The sequence below is a fragment of the Apteryx rowi genome, unplaced genomic scaffold (genome assembly GCF_003343035.1).
Source record: "Apteryx rowi isolate R43461 unplaced genomic scaffold, aptRow1 scaffold_26, whole genome shotgun sequence".
Lineage (NCBI taxonomy): Eukaryota > Metazoa > Chordata > Aves > Apterygiformes > Apterygidae > Apteryx > Apteryx rowi.
Genome location: NW_020448974.1, coordinates 3,063,104 through 3,082,532, shown reverse-complemented (window position 1 = coordinate 3,082,532; position 19,429 = coordinate 3,063,104). Strand labels below are relative to the sequence as shown.

General features: G+C 40.5%; 2 protein-coding genes across 4 annotated transcripts; one reads left to right on the top strand and one right to left on the bottom strand.

The window, feature by feature from the left end:
- Nucleotides 1–5,541: 5,541 nt before the first annotated feature.
- On the top strand, nt 5,542–12,582 carry MILR1 (mast cell immunoglobulin like receptor 1). Of its 3 annotated transcripts, XM_026067527.1 has the most exons (8): nt 5,542–5,877; nt 5,959–6,003; nt 6,868–7,155; nt 7,460–7,744; nt 8,302–8,415; nt 8,866–8,955; nt 10,026–10,500; nt 12,496–12,582. In XM_026067527.1, exons 1-7 carry the CDS (start codon nt 5,844–5,846, stop codon nt 10,385–10,387), a joined length of 1,218 nt encoding a protein of 405 aa, XP_025923312.1. In that variant the 5' UTR covers nt 5,542–5,843; the 3' UTR covers nt 10,388–10,500; nt 12,496–12,582. The 3 variants fall into 3 exon arrangements, with proteins under 3 accessions (XP_025923312.1, XP_025923314.1, XP_025923313.1); XM_026067529.1 differs by lacking the exon at nt 5,959–6,003; XM_026067528.1 differs by having other exon boundaries at nt 5,542–6,003; nt 6,771–7,155.
- Nucleotides 11,671–18,277, bottom strand: POLG2 (DNA polymerase gamma 2, accessory subunit). Its single transcript, XM_026067526.1, has 8 exons — nt 17,731–18,277; nt 17,210–17,336; nt 16,954–17,059; nt 16,372–16,545; nt 15,263–15,403; nt 14,155–14,235; nt 13,470–13,570; nt 11,671–12,565 (listed from the first exon to the last, which is right to left on the bottom strand). Exons 1-8 carry the CDS (start codon nt 18,236–18,238, stop codon nt 12,400–12,402), a joined length of 1,404 nt encoding a protein of 467 aa, XP_025923311.1. The 5' UTR covers nt 18,239–18,277; the 3' UTR covers nt 11,671–12,399.
- Nucleotides 18,278–19,429: the final 1,152 nt, after the last annotated feature.

The window sequence follows — 19,429 nt, the reverse complement described above, 5'->3', positions numbered from 1 at the left end:
AGAAAAATGCAGCTCTCAGCCTTCAGCAGTTTCATTTTCCATATAATATTCACATTATAACTTTTAAGGAACTCAGTGTTCAGGGGATTTCTTTCTTGGCGTATCAGTCCACTTTTAAGGCACATTGGTGTCATATTACTTGGACCCTAACACTGACAGACTCTACAGGCTTGATCAAGTGTATTAAAGCACTGCTAAAAACAGTACTAAATACATTCACAAAAGTCTGCAAACAGAGACATATAGCTTCACTATTTATATGAAAACCCTTTTATTTCTCCTGGGGTCAATGAAAACTTTTTTCCCAAACAATAGTTTACAGCTACAAGCACTGTTGTATAGCTTATATTACACACATAACTGTGGTATATTGCAAAAGAAACAGGATAGAAATACTTATCTATTTACCAATGTATCAGCAATATGAACGAGCACCCACCTAACTATTTTGCAGTAGGGAGCGCAGAATGGCAGAGCTGTCATAGCAGTTAACGATTAAAAAGTAAGCTGGTTAACTAGTAATATTTATTCTGCTTAACACAGATCATTTCAAACACACTAACAACAAAAGACTGATAGTTTGGCTAGTTGCCAGTAAGTGTCTCCAGAGCCAGGTAAAGGAAAGGAGGAGGAGAACACATGGCAGATGGAGAACAAAGATTGATAAACTTTTGCTATTGATAGTAAAAAAAAAAGGAAGGAAGGACATTTTCCTCTCCCCTTACCCATAAAAGAATTCAGCATGACATATAGAGGTCTGCAAAAACACACTAGTCTTTCCCACAAGGGGACAAAGGCTCTCCTYTTAGCCACAGAGAGGGAAGGATAAAGTGGGTGTGGGCCAATATACTTCAGTTTCCACTAGAATGAGCCAATATGGTTGAGTTCAGAACCAGGTTAGGTTCAGACTGAGGTTGAAAGGATAGCCTTTAAGATTAACTAGGCTGGGAGTAAGGTTTAATGGTGCCAAAACCTGACACTAACGTGAGATGTCACTTCTAAGTGAAGGATGTCCTATAAAATCTCACAGGCCATTAGACTGTAATATTCATTATAAGCCCTCAAAATTGCCCTGGAGAGGAAAATCTCTCAGGTATTGGTCAAATTCCAAAAACTAAACTCGAGTGCAGGAACTTTAGCCAAAATGTCATGAAACGCAAGAGAAAAGGATTTCAAATGCAAAGGAATAGCTTGAGGCCATTTTTTATTGTTAAACGGGAATTTGGATTGGCTTAGTTTAAATAATTTGAATTTAATTTAGAAGTACCTGTGCTAGTAATACAGCTGCATATTTTCCCAATAGTCACCTTAGTCTCTCAATAAATCTTTTTCGGAAAAATGTAAGATCAGACAAAGTAATTCTAATACATACACCATTTAAAGAACTCCCTTCAGTCTCTACTGCATTTGTGATAAAAGTAGGATTGACATCAATAATCCAATACACCTTCTGAAGCAGATGGAGAAGTCAATATGATCTGATGCAATGTCCTTTGAAGCCTTTAGGAAGCTTTACATTTAACCTAATGCTCAATGAATCAGACCCTTAAACATTAAAGCTGTCTTCATCTGGGAACTCAAGATTCCTGCTCCTGTTGACTGTCCCCCCTGCTATTTACTTAAACATGACATTTTCTAAAACCCATCAACTTTGTCATTTGAACAGAGCTTTGCCCAATATCAGAGGCAAAGTCTAGTTTCCTGTCTAAGGACTAAATGCTGAAAAAGATTTTCAAGTTTTGGGCCAAAAATATATTATGTTTTCAGCCAGACCCTTATGACAGAAAAGGAAGCTAGGAGTTTGCACCACATTTCAACCGTTTATTTTCATTAGCTCTCCAGCTAGCTGGCATGACAGTACAGAACATGCTGCAATGCTGATCATTAGGACTGACATTTTCTCACAGAGCACATGCTAATTCCCATAAATCTTCTAGAGTCCCTAACCTTCATCTCCTGGCCTCAAATACCAATTCTTAAAAGGAGTTTCTCTTTCTTTAGAAAAGATGAAGTCTCTTCCTATGTTGCCTTCAAGTTCTACCTCTCTGATTTACTGAGAAAACTTTTCTCTAGAGAACAAAATATTCTGAGGTTATCAGATCCTGTCCCTGCTASACATAATTTCTTGAATAAACTCACTCACTTTTTATCTTAAAGGCAGTTAATTGCTTTAGAGATGTTTCTACAAATGTTTGGGACTTTATAAATCTTCTAAAGATTTTACAAACTTTCAGAGATCTGAGTCTATCTTTACTGAAACCAATGCAAGCTTTTCCAATAACTAAACAAGGCTAGAAAAGCACCCAATGTCATTTACCATGGCTTCCAATTCCGTTTAATAGCTCTGATTTCTAATCCACCAATCCCAATAGTGTGATTTCATTGGTTCTTTAACACTCTCAACTATTTTGCTTATATTATGACTTCCTGTTTCAGTATACTTAGAGTTAACAGAATTATATCAAATGCAGGCTGTTTTCACAGGTCTAGACAAATCTTTGGGGAACTGGAAATGAATTGACTTTGTTCTACATGTATTTTCAGGGTATACTATCTTCTCTTGAATGTGAGACATTCGCATCTTTTGTCTTTATTTAAAAAGCATCTCTTTACACCTCCTCAGAGAAGAAATAAAATTGAATTTTATTCCTGGATTTGAATATTTACCAAGGACATTAAAGAAATTGCTTTTTTCATAAGTCTGTAAGTTCTATAACTTACAGTAAATTTATATCAAAGTTTATGCTTCTCAGAGTAATATTATATTTCACAATGGCACCATCTACTGGAAGATGACCACTAATCAAATTAAAGTAAATGCTGGTTTTCTCACTTCCATCTTTCAGAGTTAAACCAGCATTCCTCTCCAGACAATTACTGACATCCAACAGCTCGTTCTCCAAATGGCAACATAAATTACATCTGGAAAAATAACTGAAGGGACCAGGAAGCTGATAATGAGAGATTATCACTGAAGCTTTCATACTGAAAATTTTCTTTAGAATACAACAGGAGCTAATTATTACTATTTGGCTCAACTCTTTCTTACCTATATGGTATTACCTTGAGACAAAAACTAGGAATCTGAAATCTCTTGACTTGTATTTCATGTAGCACACGCTACTGTGTTACCTTGGAAATTCATTCAGACACAAAGGGACAGAAATACCTTCTTTTAGAGATGTTAGGTCCACTTGTTGATTTGCATGATGACTGGGCTCTCTGACACCGCCTTTCAAACCTTCTCTATTACAATAGTGTGCAAAAGTGACTGCTTCTACATCTTAAAGACATTAAAAAAAAMCCCACCTCCAACCACCATCAGCAACCTCCTTATACAAGGCTGCAACTTAATTTAAAACATACAGCAGAATGTTACAACAAACAGTATCCCAATCTGTAAAACAATATCTAGCCCAATAAATGCATTTTGTCACAACTTCAACAAAATCGGAATATTCCAGACTCATGAAAGAACTGAGYTCAGGAGCCCTCCAATTTTACTCCTTTCATAGAACTAAATTGCATTGTAATCATCCACAAAGGGAGGCGTGAAAACAACTCCCTCATTTCTGGCGAAAAATGTAGTATCACCTACACCAAAATAAATGTGCAACAGCCTTAGATTCAGGAATTTACTGCTGTGTGTTGAAATACGATAATTTCAGAGAGAAAACACAACGTGCTCCCATCACTGCAGTAGGTAAAAAATTAACTTGCTTCTTAGAAAAAATAAAGCGTTGAGATAGGAGAACAAGGTCATCGAACCACTCAGTGATTCTGCAGCACGGAAGGGGGAAGGCTTAGGCCTGTTAACTTCTCCGTGTACTCGGGATGCGCGGCTGCGGCCTGGTCGCCTCATGACCGGCGCGAGCCGCGTGCGAGGCAGCCACCGGCCGCAGCCCGCGGCACCCCCTCCCCTCACAGCAGGCCAGGGCGCCCTGCCCGCGCGCCGGGAGCAGCAGCAGCCTTCCCCTGAATTCTCTCGACCTCCATGACTGAAAAACCCTCGCCCAGCGGAGCGCCGCGACCGCGCCGCGAGCACCACCGCCTCCCAGCCGAGCTGACCTGGCGCCCGGCGGAGGTGTGTGTGTGTGKGGGGGGGGGGCGGCTTCCCGCCGCGCGGTCGCGACCGTTAACGGCCGCAACCGTTAACGGCCGCCCGCCTTCTCGCGGCTCTTCCAGGCCCGGCCGCCCCCCGCTCCTCCTGACAGGGTGGGCAGACAGCGGGCTCCTTGCTGCGTTTTTCGCGCCACCGTTCCTCCTCCATCACCCGGCTAGGAGCATCTTCGGGGCTCTTCATCTCCTTCTTTCCCCTCACGCTGCCATGGGCACAGCTGTGAGGAGGTTTCGTGGTTTTGTGGCAGAGAACAGGTTCCCACCACAGGAAACTGCACAAATGCTCCCAGTGCTTCTTCTGACATCTGCATTTTTAAACGTTTGCCTGCTAGCTGCAGGCAAATATTCCAGTCTTGTGGTTAACTGTCAGCATTTCCACATAACAGCGATTTGTGAGGGGAGGGTAGAGGTTGTCTTAAAAAAAAAAAAAAAAAAAGAAGAAGAAGGAAGGAAGTTACATACAAAATTCTGTGAGGAAAACACACAGATTATGCAAAAGATCCAGCTCTGGAAAGTATTTTAGATTACACAGATAAAAGAGGACGCTCTTGTAGGACCTTGTCTTGTTAGCTGCAAAATGTGGAGGAGCCATAAGAAAAGAGACAAAGATCACAGTCATATTTTTAAGGCACTCAACTGTACAGTAGCTCCTCATATACAGAGCCTAGAGTTCTTCAAAACTTCAGTTCTTCAATGTATATTGACAATGTTACTGCTGGATGTATATTAAAGCCCCAGAGCTTTCAGGCAATCAGTTGCATGTATCCTCAGAGCCTGTCCTCTTTCCTGCTATACTGTATTAGGCAAAGCACATTAGTGGCACTGCAAATTCTTCTCAACTCCAGAAGCCTAGATACACACACACACTCTRAAGATTACATCTACCTTGCCCAGAGACCCAGGATGACAAATTAAGAACATCCACTTGCCATCACTGTAATAATGCAGCTTTGTGTTACTGACTAGATCATTAAATTAATCATCAAAGTCTGCTTTGCAAGAAGAAGATGGTGTTGAACTCAAGTCCATGATGAGATTCTACCTTCTACTATAAGATCTAATTTTCTCACAGCTTAAAATTTGAAGTTTGACCAAAATATTTCCCTAGTAGGCAAAATATTTCCCTAGTCATTTAGGAATATTTCTCAACATCTTAAAACTTCCATTAATTAAGCACTAATGTTCTTTTTTTTTTTTGTCAATTTTTATAAAATGATATTGCTGCCAAAAAGAGCAGTACCACACTCTCCCTTAGTCTCAACCACATGCTCCCAGAGGATCTCTTGCATTATCACTAGCAAATGTGTGACTGTGGGATATGAATCAGTTCAGTGAGCAGTCCTCTATAAGAAGAATTCTAGACAAATTATATATAATGCTGTAGACTACATGGTAGCATAGTTCTACAACACGGCTCTCAGACATGAAGTTCCTGATTATATTAGCGACATCTTAAAACAACTATACATAACAGTTGTATCTCAAACAGCTGTTCCTCACCACAAAGCTTTTTCTTCCACCCACTACTGTAACGTGACTGCCATAGGCTAAATATAAATGGAATACAACAAAAGTCTTTCTCCAAACATCATCAGTAACAATCAGCACTTCCGTATTTAGGACTTCCTCAACCACTTGGCTTTTGAGCCACTCCTCAAAGATCTCCTTACCAGTGTAACTACACCATCTGCCCTGTTCAGTATCAGCTTCATCTTTGAAAGAAAATGTTTTTTCTCACTGTTCTGCTGTTTTCCTATGGTAAGCCAAGGACATACTTCTTACAAATAATTCTAAACAACAGCCATTGTTTCTCGTCTGAAAGTTTTCTTCTCTTTTAAGCTCAAGTCTCTCAGCAGATTCAGAAATTAACTGCAGAACGCAGAGGTAGGTTCTTTTCTCCATTTTTGTGATATATGTCTTGGCATCAACTGCTCACACAAAAAAGGGGGAGGGATTCTAGAATGTCTGAAGCTGTCAAGTAAAATAAAAACTTTTTCCCTTGTTCGCACAATGAGACAGTTTAAAATTTTCTATGCAAAGTTAACTTTCTTCTTGCTGATACACAATTGTATGTACATTCAAAATTGCTTTAAGTTATTCAAAACTATTTTATAACTCTAGAATTGCCATGATTTATCTTAATCGCAGCTGGCTTATTAGCATTTTCTATGAAAAGATGTTGCAGGTTTTTCTCACAGTTGTACTTGTGTGATCCCATAAAACCAAACTATTTTGATAAACAGTCAAGGCTACTGCTGCTACTATTCAAAAGTTGGGGAGGATAAAGTTAGATCTGTTTACACGTGATTAATTCTGCCTATTTACACAGGGCCACAGATAAAATACTGTCTTTACTCGCAGGCTCACATGCTACCTCTCAACTAGCATATAAGGCTACTTTCTCCTACAACTAACACCCCATAATATTTGTATTTCTCTGTTATACTTCTATTTGTCATTGCTGTTGTGGTACAAAAGTTTTTTGTTGGTTCATCTAAATACCTGTTGGCTTTGTGTGGATATGCTCTCTTTTGTATGAAGATACACATTTTTCATTGAATGTTTGAAGCTACATACTGTCATTGAAAAATACAAAGTTGTGTTGCCTGCTACTGGAGGTGAAAAAATATTAGGATGATCTATTTCAACAGAAAACTACAGCATGGTCCTCAACATATTTTGGGAATAACCTGGGAGATACTTGGATGATAGGTGCAACGAATTCACTCAGAAGTTTCTTCTTTCTAGAGATGATCTCCAGCCCCACGCTCAGGCATGTCCAGGGCACTTTGGAAGTAGTGATGAACCAGAATGTGAGCCTCTCCTGTCACTCAGACTCTGGCTATCCACCTGTCAGATACACACTGTTTAAAGGAAATCAGAAGGTAGCCACACTAAATGGGATGGGCTTGACCGCAGTTTTGTTTAACCTGACTATCAACTCTGCCAGTGATGTGGGTGAATACAAATGCAAAGCTGAGTATAGAACCCCCAATGATGGAAAATACAGCAAAAGTCTCAACTTCTCACTTATAGGTAGGTCTTGCTGTATACCTTCCCAGCACATTTTATTTTAGGAGCACAGAGCCACCCACTGTCTGATCCATTCCGCCAGGGTTTTGTTTGAGGCAGGTGCTGTTTTGCACTGCAGTGAGTGCCTGCCTTGATTGCAGAGCTGAACTTAACTACTGCCCACTAGTATCAGGGGTCAGCAGTGCTACTCTGATCTGGCTCACTGCTCCCTCTGTCCCTTAGGCCCATCTCATTTGCCTGCGTTGCTGTCTTCCTTTGGAGTTTGTTCTGTACTCAGTGATGCAGTCTTTTTGTTTTCTTTTTACAGAGCCAGTTTCCAAACCAGTGTTAAGCTCACCCAGCTCTCAAGCAAAGAAAGGACAGAATGTGACACTATCTTGTTTCTCAGAAAATGGTTCTCTTCCTATCACATACATATTCTTCAGAGAAAGAAAGAGCATCTCTCGCCCAATGAAGATGCAGAAGAAGGAAGCAGCTATGTTTTCTCTGTTTATCGATTCATCTAGTGACTTTGGAACTTATAAATGCAGAGCTGAAAACGGCTTTCCCAATAACACAAAATACAGCAACAGTTTCAACTTTACATTAGCAGGTATGCACATTTCAAACAATTTACCATCGTCAATAAACAAGGACCACACAAAATTCAGAATCTAGTAACAATGCAAGTCTTTTAGGCATAATTTTTCTCCCCACAATGTTATGTTGAAGCTATAATGATTAGAATAATAATAATAAAAAACAAAAATCCTGGGTTCTTTTAAAATTAAGGTAAAAAGACAGAATTCCATGCAAGAACGTAGTGGTAGTTGAAGTGACCGTGTAGGACGACCATAAAGGATTCACTGTTAGAAGAGACCTTTGCTCTCCTGTTGCTCTACCTGGGGGAGATCCTAGCTTCATTTTTCTCTCTGGTTCCTATGAAAGGGAGGGCCCTTCAATCTCATTAGTCTTACTAGATCACTGGCTGCAGCACACTCCCTCCTGCTGTGGCAGCGTGCAGTTTGCACTCTCCTGAGTAGTTCTATTAACCACAGTTAATCTGAAAGGTGAAAGAAATGCAAAGTTTTGATTTTAAGTTACAGAAAATACTTAGAATATGAAACAACATTTATTTGCATAAACACTTTTTTTTTTTCTTTTTAACAGAAGAGAGAAGYAGTTCTCAACCATTGCTCATTTCTCTTGGGCTGATCCTGCTGTTGTTGACAATAGGATTTGCTCTGGCAATTCCATTTTTCATTATTCCTTCATGTAAAGCAAGTGAGTTATTTAATGTCTATTTCATTTTCCAGAGGTGCTAACTTATGTCCTCAACACATTCTAATATGTAAACATCACGTTACAAGCAGAATTAAGCTCTGGGAATTTTAGATGTTGTCACTCTGCTCTTAACCAACATAAATTGGAGGCACTTAAAAGACATTGACTTCTCAGCTATGTTTTAGATGGCAGGCCTGGGCTATGAGAGGCAAAGCAATATCTAAATTAAATATATACATAAATGTTGGCAAGAATTGGTCCTTACTGTCCATAATAAAGAAAAGAAATTCTTTTAAAAATGCCCTTGGTTAAGGAGCAGTATTAATCATGAAAATAACATTATTTAAGATGTTCAAATATAAAAAAAATATCATGGAGCTGTTTATTTCCCCCAAGAGAAATGTATATATGTATATATGCATATGTGTTTGTTTCTTTTACAATTTGCAGAAAAAAATAAGTTTGCTAAGTCCTCAGCTGGCCTTATTTCAACAATGAATGCAGAAGAGACAGAAAACTATGTCATATACACAGAGATTGGTAAGTTGACGTCACTCTCCGTGTAGACACAAAACTTACTTGCAAGAGTTTGGTTGAAGAATACCATTATACTATTTGTAGTTAGTATGGGACAATTCCTTTAGATATTGCAAAAGAAAGGAGAAAGGGACCCCTACTACCAGTTAGTGAGCTAACATGCGTGCTGACCATAACCAGCAGAGGCAGCATTTGAAGTCCCCCAGGATCCATATTTACAGTCTACCACCTGTCAGCCACACAGCCAAAACTGCAACTTTGATTATACTGGGTAAAGGGTTCTGGAGTCTCACACAAGAATCTACTATAAACAGAAAAGAAAAAAATGAAGAATTGAATTTGGAAACTCATGGTGAAGATAGGAACAGCCATTGCAGAGGAAAAAATTAAAAACCAGAGAGTAAACCAGAAGTACAGTGCCCATTTACTAAGAGTCAAAAATGGGATACATGTTGTAGCAAAAGAAAACTTGTGCAGCTCCTGCCTTTTGTTCTGAATTGTTCAGTACACGTTAGTTCTTTGTGTTTCTTAACTTTGACAAGACTCAAAGTCACTTCAAACAATGAAGTAACACTAGATAACAGTCAACAAGGCAACTGAATTAAGACATTGTACTACTCCAATTGTAGAAAACATGCAATAATGAAGACATTGCATGAAAGCCACAATGCTAATTATTATCTCGTAGATCTTTTCAAATCCTCCTTATACATGATTTTCACTATTTTCAAGCAAAACAAACACAAAGATACTATGTTTCCTGTTCCTAAATACCAAAAGGGAATCATTCTCCCCCAACAAGTCTGCCTTCCTGCTCAGGTGGTAAATAAGCAGAATTCTAGCAGCTCTGCTCAGTTTGCCTCGTACTCTCTGCAGCCTCTTGTTCCAGATACCAATCAACATTCTACCCACATTGCCTGCAAARAGAGTGAAAATAGCTCTGATAAGGCCCATACATGCTACAAGAAGCATGTTTAGATTTTATATCCTGAATCTCACTGCTTTGTACCAAGATAAAAATGACCTGGCCATAACTTCTTGTACTTACCTCTTGTTCATCATCTTTAATCCAGAGTACATTAAACCTGAAGAAGAGTATGCCAACTTTACCGTTATTAGAAAGGAAGATGAAAAAGGTAAAAATCCTGAAATTATAGTAGTGAAACATCTGGGGTGCACAAAAATATTTTGGGGGGATTTTGCTGGGGATTTTTTTTTAGAGAGTAGCAGTTATGTAGTGAAACTGCTTACTTACTACAGAGAAATTAAAGTAAATTTAAGACTTAAGAAAAAAAGGAAGAAAAAAAAGGAAGAAAAAAAAAAATGGAAGAAAAAAAAAGGTCTATCACCAACTTATGATTCAAAAACTCAACAGCTTAATTTTGAAACCATGCAGGCCATGTTATCAGTGACCAAGCTGCTAATGGCATATTAAGCTACTGAAGTGTACCCTTATTAAAGGACGGATTATGTTATTCTGGCTTTTAGCAGAGAAGAGGACCTGTGCTACAATCTATTCAAAGGTCATCATAAGAGATGGAGTACAAGGTAGGATCTCACTTGTGATTTACTGAATTACATATTTTAAAGAATCTTTTGCTCCTCAGATGTTCTGAGCATCACTGAGCCTGCACAGAAAGAGTAGATGATGCTCAGATGTTGTTTTCCTGTCTTATTTTGTAGACAAACAATAAGTTAGTTTTCTCTGATAGTGAAATCCCCAAAATGACAATTCCTAGGGACTTCAACTTGAAACAAAGTGCAGAACAGGTAAAAATTGGAACTCAGAGACCCAAATACCAAAACCATTAGTCAAACAGCACCTTATTGCCCAAGTAGCACCATTAAAAACAAAAATCCATGGAATCACTGCCAGGTAAGTTGGACATAGTATATAGTCTGGCACTATGTGTATCTGATGAACAAACAGAAAGCAAAAACTATGAGCTGATTAATGCTATCCAAATGGAAAGCTTTCACTCAGATCTGTGTTCCTGTGCATGTCTGACGAGTGAGTAATTCTCATGAAGTAGTAACTGGATTGTATACAAACAAATAATGAAAAATAGTTTAGTCAGCTACTACAAAAAATAATCCCAACTGTGCTGTCCTCTAAGCACATTCTAGAGGATCCATATTTGGCCTCTGTACCTGTCGTTACCTAGCAGCAAGGATGGCAGCTTCACAGTTCAACATTACTTCAGCTTTGATGGAGAAGGAATGGGAGGCTAAAATTAACTTTTGGGCAGTTAATTCTGAAAGAGATTCTGCATCCTACTGTAGGCTGTTTCTAAGACGTCTCTTAAGCTCATTGCCTGGGTGGATTTAATGTTGTTCCATAGCCAGTTTAGGTAGAATTCCAAGGCTTCAGTAAGTCACCCAGGTATACTGTATTAACCTTGCACCATTTGTCACAGAATCGCTGAGACGGAAAGGGACCTCTGGAGATTGTCTAGTCCAATCTTGACAGCTATATATTTGGTATATAATTATACTATGCAGTAATTCATATTATTTAGTGTATAGCAGTTGCAAATAACCCATTTATAGTTACATTAGCACCATGTTAACAGAAGAGATTTTAAGGCAAGTTCTTGTCTTCTGTGACATTAATGATTATCAGTGACTGCATGCATTGTTGCATACACCTTAAAGCACCTGTTCAATATACTAACTTAACAAGCTGTATACACATAGTAAATCTACAGAAGATCAAAATCACTCAGCTTCATTTATATTCCAACTCTCATTATCTGATTTTGACTACAATACTCAGGTATAGTATAAACATAACCGCACATTAGTCTTGTTTTCACTCTATGGCACAGATTTTCTGTCTACTAAAATTTTTTTTGTCTACTAAAATTCTGTCTAACAAAAACGCTTGACGAGAACTATTTACAACTGATTTCTTCTAATTCCTCTGTTACCGTTAATACATTTATTATTATTATTATTTTTAAATCAAGTGCAAGGCATAGTAGCTTACATGCTGGATTGGAGARCAGAGGCCATGTGATAAAATACACTCATGAACAGATATTAGAAAGATTAAATAATGTTATTAAACTTTTCTAAATTTAATATTTGAAAGTCTTTTGTATAAAATACCATTTATATTCCAGCAGAGACCATAATTTGGCAGCATATTAGCAATACCTAGATGGAAGATGAATTTTYAAGTTAGAATTGAATGTTTTCAATAAGATAGTGAAACTGAAGATATGAAGAAGAATACAGTTAGCCCTGCTAATGATGGACAAGTTTGTTTCTTCCCTCTTTTCAGGGTAATCTAGAAACCTAGATGGTCCAGATTTGACAGAAAAGAGATGCACCAACAAGCTTTAGTGGAACTATTTTCAGAGAAATCACTGGACCAGTGACACCCTGGAAAGTCAGTTCAGGCACAGAGATTTAAGAAATTCCTTTTATTAGACTGAGTTAAGTCTATATGTTTTTCGCTGATGTTACATACTTAGTTAAAAAGTCCTTCAGCCTAGAAATGTGCATCATTTCCTTCATGGTGGTGTCTCTGCTTCTCAGCTGGACCACTCCATTCTCCAGAGTAGCATCAGTTATCAATACGGTGAAGAGAACGCTCATCTCATCATATCTGAAAAGAGATCAGCACACCTGTTACTGCTTTTGGTGTATGAAAAATTGAGATAAGTTATGTACAAATGACCATATGCTGTAAATATTTATTTTTGTTACACTGTACTAAGTCAAGAGTGAAGATAACATTTTCTTGTTACCATTCCTTTATTTCTCAATAAATTTCCTTAAGTTATTGAGTCACTTCAGAACATAAAGAGAATTTTATCCAACAACCTATTACATGTATATTTTTGTAGAAGCAGAATATCTTTTTTCTATTTTTTAATAACCAGGCTTACTTTGAAAACTACTGTACATGAACAATTATTCATATATGTTTTCTGTAAGGGAAAAAAATATTCATTGATATGCTCAAAATTCACTCCTGATCAGCCTGAAACTTGTGTATGGATCACTTACTGGAATATTATTTATCTGCACAAAGAATTCCATCAAATATACCATTAGTAATCATTCCAGGCTTGAAAAACTTTAGGATCAAGGCCAGATATGGTGTGTGATTTGAAACAGTACTTAAGAATGAAACACAGATGCCAGCCCAGATGCAAAAATGGAAAATAAATCAGTTCTGCAAGTTAATGACTCATCTTAAGAAGTTTATTTTCATAGGAAGGTCTCTAACAGGCACTTCACAGTTCAAGAGCAACAGCAATAGCAATGGAAAAGTATGAAAGATGCACAGTTCATTTAATTCTTAAGTGAACTACCTGGCATTGCTCTTCATTAAAAAAAAAAAAAAAAAAAATCAAGTTTAAATGTATGGTTCTGAATACATGCCTTCAGCCACTTGGCTACTGCACATGATGACTGCTTATTGAGAACTGGTTTATTTTCACTAGTTCACAGAATCTCATCTTTCACCTTCATAGTTTAATTTACAAAACACTATTTTTCCTTACTTTGTATAAAGTTGTTCCAGAGATATCTGCATGGTTTCAAGATATCCTGGCCATACAGAAATTCTGTTTTCTGACAGTTCATTGAATAATCCTTGACAAACCTGTGTTTATTTAAAAACAGAAGTAAGAGACAGTCTTTGAGGGTTTGAAATCCTAGACAAAGAAGCCATTCAAACTGTAGTATGTGTGATATTAGCATTCCTAACTGGTATTAATTTACTGGCTAAAACAAGCGCAAAGTGGAAAGCAACTTGGCAGCTAGATCTCCATTTTTATTTAAAAAATATGCCAAGGTAAGTTTTCTCCCTTCTGTGTGTATTTCTTAAACATAACTGACTTAAAAAACAAACAAACAAAAAGCCTTCTGAAGATGTAACCCACATTATGTAATTATGCAAGATTAAGCTGATTTTATTTTCTTCCATTTTGCATAAAATTAGTATCAACTTTATTAATAGTAAAAGGAGTACATTAAAGCCAGGCAGGTTATCTGCTTCCCACTTTCCATGGTGTACTCCTTGCGCCAAAACTCACAAGCTACACAGTGGAAGCACTACTGAACCTATGCAAACATGACTCTCCAAGAACCACAAAGTAGCAGCACGATTTTCCCCAAATGTAAATACTGTAAGAATTATAACAGAAGACAACATGCTCATAATTAAAATGCTTTCTTACAACATACCTGTCTCAGCTCTGTTGTCGGACCTTTTCCTACATCCAAGGCCACTTTAATAGGTGCTAAACAAGGGTGAAGCTTAAGTACCTAATGTTACAAAAAGTGACAGATTACTATCTACACTAAATACATTTAAACAGAACTACAGAATATTAAAAAAGCCATTTGAAATTTTTTCATTTTTTTTACTGAATGAAAAAGCAGCTTTGCTAGAAAAGGTTCTAAACATGCATAATTTGTCTCATAGAACAAAATCATAACCTGAAAGAAAGCAAATCATACTTGATATAACYAGCACACATGCCAGCTACATTACCATGGCAGAAATTATTCTGCGTCAGCTGAGTGCTGTAAAGAAAATGAAGCTTTGCCAGCAGAGCTGCATCATCTTTTATGATAAAGCCAGAGATCCAAGAGACAGCCCACTAGACACTTCACATCCAGTCTACCGCCTATTCTTAAAGGAGACAGAACACTTATTTGAGTAACAAGTACTGTTTGAAAGCTAGCACTCGGGAACTCCAGAAAACCACCGTAGAAGCAGAGTTAATAATGGTCCTTGAGAAAAATAACCCACTACCATCTCTGACCCACTTTTTCTACTCTTCTCTAGCAACCTGCAAACTCTGCTGGAAGAAGCCTCCCCAAACATCCTTTCTCCCACTTAGCAACTACATTGTTCCTCATAACTCCACCATCACTTACAACAGCCCACTAAGCATCAGAGAGAAGCAAAGACCTCAGAATAGGAGAAAAAATTGCGTATGTGGGTAGGAAGGACTGCAAAGGCAGTACCATGGGCCCAGTCTGTTGCTATCAGTAAAAAGTGTTCTGTCTGCACCTGTTGGGGAAGGGAACAGAGAATGGAGATGTGAAAGGAGAGGGAGATGTCTCTGTTTAAGTTTACCACAACAGCTGACCAACAAGGTTGCACCCAACACTCTGCTCTAAACTAACAAAAGCACTTCACTGTTGGCTAGTTCAGTCTATCCTGGGGCTTTTACGGATATATTTGTGTTGACCTGGGGTGTGACTTTTTCTATTCAAGTTTTGTACTTAGACCTGGACCCTTCATCCACCATCTGTTCTTCCTCTGCTTTCTACAGAAAGTTACCTTTCTCTGTGAATTTTTCTTTTTCATTAATGGATTCTCAACTAGCTGTAGAGAATCAAAGAGATACGCTAATGTTCCTCGGTCCAGATTTCCACTCACAGACAGAACATGAGGAATAACATTCTTCCTTCCATCTCGGCCCTGAGAAGAAAAAAACCCACAGAGGGATACCTCAAACACTGCCTCAAAGGGTCTTCTGTTTACTTTAAATGTGTAATGAAGCATTGATCTCAAGCACCCTTATCACATTTAAAATACAGTCAGACATATATTTAAAAAGAGTTACTGGCAATTTTAGAGTGTAATAATAACTAGTTAAGACTGTAACACTGGGGAAAGTAAGACATGTGAGGAAGATGCCATATTTTCTTGTCCCTACTCTCTGATAATAAATTTAAATCTACTCGCAATACACTTGAAACTGCATTTTCTTTTGGAAGTGTGTAGATTACTTCCAAGTGACCACAAGAATCTGTCTCCACGCTTTGAGAAATCACTACCTCACCTAACAAGTGCCATATTTTCCAACTTCTGTACAAAAAATAAGAAAGCTGCAAAAACAGAAATTAAGATGACTGGCATGTTCCCCCTGTCCAATATATTCAGTAGAGCAGTTTCCCTCCGCTCTATTCCCCCTTTTGTCTTATYGAATGTGATAACTTTTATAAAGCCACGTGCACAGCTTATGATTCTTTAAGCCACATACATAGTACTTCTAAGCATGGAATGGGACAAGCTATAAAAGGAAGCATTTACAGAATCTTTTTGACGTGAACTTAGCAAGGAAACACACAGTTTGTCTTAACAACAGCTCACCAATAAAGACTATGCAACTGACAACAGCTGTCTTGTCAATATACCTCATTTCTAATTTCACAGAATTAACTCCATGCAAAAATTATTTAGCTTCCATGCCTATTTTATCTGCAATGATAAGATCATCCAAAGGAGGTCTGATTGCAAAGTACCAATTATATTGCTTTTACCACAACAGAATAAAAAGATGGTCACACTTCAAGCAACTGGATCACCAAAAAAATCATTTCTCTCACGCATCATTTTTTAATCAAGAAACATTTTTAATATCATAAAACTAAGTTAAGGCTTACAAGTAATTTTGATCTATCCTCTGGATACATTTGTAACAGTTCAGTATCACCGAGATTTATCAATGTTTCTATTGCTTCCTTCCCCCAAGGAAAGTCATAGCATAAATTAAATCCTCTTCTTCCTTCTTCATCCTGAAAGTCACTGCTGCTGAAGTTAGATGGGCCTATCGCAAACTGAAAATTAAAGATATAAGAGGTGACCCATTACTATGTATGCTATATTAATCACAACAAATAAATCTGTAAGGCAAGCGGAAGTCCATGATATGCTTTAGCTTGAAGTACCACGTGCTTTTTATAAATCACAACCCAAAACACTTTTGTTTTATAGCACCTTGATCTCAAATCATGTACAAAAGCAAAACATTTGCCTGTCTGCAAGTCATGTTATGAACTACTTAACAGATTTGTCATAATCTTAAGCAGTTTTTCTGTTTCTTGCAAGAAATACATGCATTTCAGTGATGAACAACTGGCAATATAGCTACAAAAAACTTATCATTAAGTCCAGTCCCCCTGGGGGGGGGACAGGAAGGCCAAGACTTCCTATCTTAAAAACAGTAGAAGAGCACAAGCAAATACCTTTCTCCACCATTGGAGTCTCTGACGTAACCAGTAATCAAGCCATTGTCCTGCAGTTCTGGCAGAGCTAAACCATACAAGGGAAGACGTGGTCCTTTCGCCTATTCTTTAAACAATAGCAAGGTCAGCAAATTAACTCCTTCAAAAATAATAGGAAAAAAGCAAGAGACAGTGTTCAAATATAATCCAAAAGCAAAACATATTCAAAGAAGTGGTTTAAGTATAAAAAGGGATTAATCACTCTTCATTACTGTACCTGCTGAGGTTTTCATTGTATTGTTCACTTTCTGGAATAGAGTGAAAACATACTCCAATTTGAGCAAGGCCACAAGGCAGTCTCTTGTTTACCAACTCTAAACAGTTAACATACTGTGCTAAAGCACCTGTCAAAAGACAAATAATTAATTTTAGCAGCCACAGGAAGAACTTTAATTTTTTAATTATAGTGAAATCATATACTGAATTTAAGATCCCTGTGCTACACAGTCCATTTATACATGCGGTCTAATTAGCTTTCATGCTGTGCAAACATTAGGTCAGCGGCTTGTACAGCACGATTGCTCTGGGTACTTTGGCAACTGTGATTTTAATGAGCCCATTTCCTAAACGCGCGAAGAGCGAGATGCACGTTCAGGCACTCGTGCCGCTCGGGTCCGTGGAAAGGACACCAGCTCCCAGCCGGTGGACTGACACGGCCAGAAACAACGCGGCGGCTTCGCTCCCTGCCAGCGAAACGCGAGCGGGCGGCCCAGAGCCTCCCCCGGCCCCGGGACCTACCGGGAAGCAGCGACTCGCGGAGCAGCCCCGCGGCCCCCAGCACTTCTTCGGCGGAGGGGCCGCCCGGCTCCCGGCCCCCGCCCCGGAGGGCTTCGCGCAGCGTCTCGGAGGGCACCAGCCGGAGATCATCCCCCGCCAGCGGGGCGCCGGGGCCGGCGGGGCCGTGCAGCGGCGCGTCCGCCGCGAACACCTGCTCCCGGAAGGCGGCCACCGCCTCCCACCACTGCGCCGCCAGGTTGCCGCGCAGCGCCACGCCCAGGGGCCCGAAGCCCGGCGGGCAGCCGCTGAGGTAGGCGCGCCAGGGCCGCGGCTCCGCGCCGCCCCGCAGGAAGTGCCGCCGCCGGCACACCTCCAGCAGCGCCTCGCCGCTCGCCGCCTCGCCGCCGCCGCCGCCCGCCGCGTAGGGCCGCGCCGGGGACCCCGCAGCCGGCGCCCGCCGCTTCAGCGCGGGGCGCCCCAAGCGAGCCCGGCCGCACAGACGCGCCCCTTGGCCGCAGCCCAGCGCCATCTTCCTCCCCTCCCTCACACGGCGAGGGGGGAGGGGCGCTGCGAGCACCGCGCATGCGCCGCGCGCGCCACGGCTGCGCGCGCAGGAGCGGTGAGGCGCGGAGCGCGCATGCGCAGCTGCCGGCCCGCCCAGCGGCGGCGGCGCTCGGTTCCCGCGCGGGGCGGGCGTCTCTCGCGGCCCCCTCACGGCTGCTTCGCGCTCTCCGGCCCACCCGGGTTCACTCGGCGCCAGGCGGCCGGGGAGGGGAGAGGGGGCGCCGGGCCGGGACCCGGCGGCTGCGAGCTGCCCGCTTGGGGGGGGGTTGGGGCGATCAGTCAGGCCTCGCAGGCGTGGGGTGCAAAGGCCGGCGTCTAGGGGAAGCGCAAACGCAGATCTCCTCGGAGCGGCCTCGGGGCTTTCTAGCCAGGAGGCGTCGAAACCGCAGAGATGAAATCTCATGTTTACAACAGCGCGTTCTGCTGCTGTAACGGGGTGGGGAAGCCCAGGGCCTCGATAGCGCTGCTGAAGTTTCCAGCCGGCCGCCTGGTGCAGCAGTAGAGCAGTGGAAATTTCCATGCATGCTTAATCACGGCTTTGTACCAGTGCCAGAAGGCAGAGCTTAAAAGAGGACAAAACATTCAGTGTGCTGTTTGTCATGAAAAATTCATGCATGTTAAGGCCCAGTGAACTGGAATAATCTCAGCATGGGCTCTCTTCTGCACACTCAGTCCCACAGGAGTGAGACTGAGAGCTGAAAAGACAACTTGTTAGTAGGCCACTAGGTCAGCTGCTTGTTACTTCTGTTACTGGTGGTCACAAAGTTGCAACTTCTAAGCAAAATTAATCCAGTTTAAAGCCTGCTGTCCTGACCCAGCCTGGAGAATACTGCATCGCAATTATTTACAGTGCAGACCTGCCCTCAGTTCAGTTTTAGCACTAGATCTGGCCCAGAACCAAAACAATATTGTTTAGCATAGCTCCTTTTACTTCCACCATTGCATATATCAGGGGAGGGCCTGCACTACACTGAGCAAGACCTTTCCCTAAGGAAGCATTTCCCCTACCCCATTTTCATTCAGAAACACCAGAAGGCAATACACAGCATGCAGCTAAAAAATTCAAGGTATCATCCTCTTTATTTCCCCAGATGCGTCTTAAAGGACACTTGTTTTGGGGGGGGGGGGGGGAGAGGAGACAACAAATACCAGCCCA

What these genes read in the sequence shown, in the direction of transcription:
- POLG2 (XM_026067526.1), bottom strand. Translation starts at nt 18,238, where the DNA reads ATGGCGCTGGGCTGCGGCCAAGGGGCGCGTCTGTGCGGCCGGGCTCGC. An exon ending in CGACAACAGAGCTGAGACAG is followed by an intron (nt 13,571 to 14,154) that starts GTATGTTGTAAG and finishes AAATAAACACAG; the next exon opens with GTTTGTCAAGGATTATTCAA. An exon ending in CTGGAACAACTTTATACAAA is followed by an intron (nt 12,566 to 13,469) that starts GTAAGGAAAAAT and finishes ATCTCTTTTCAG; the next exon opens with ATATGATGAGATGAGCGTTC.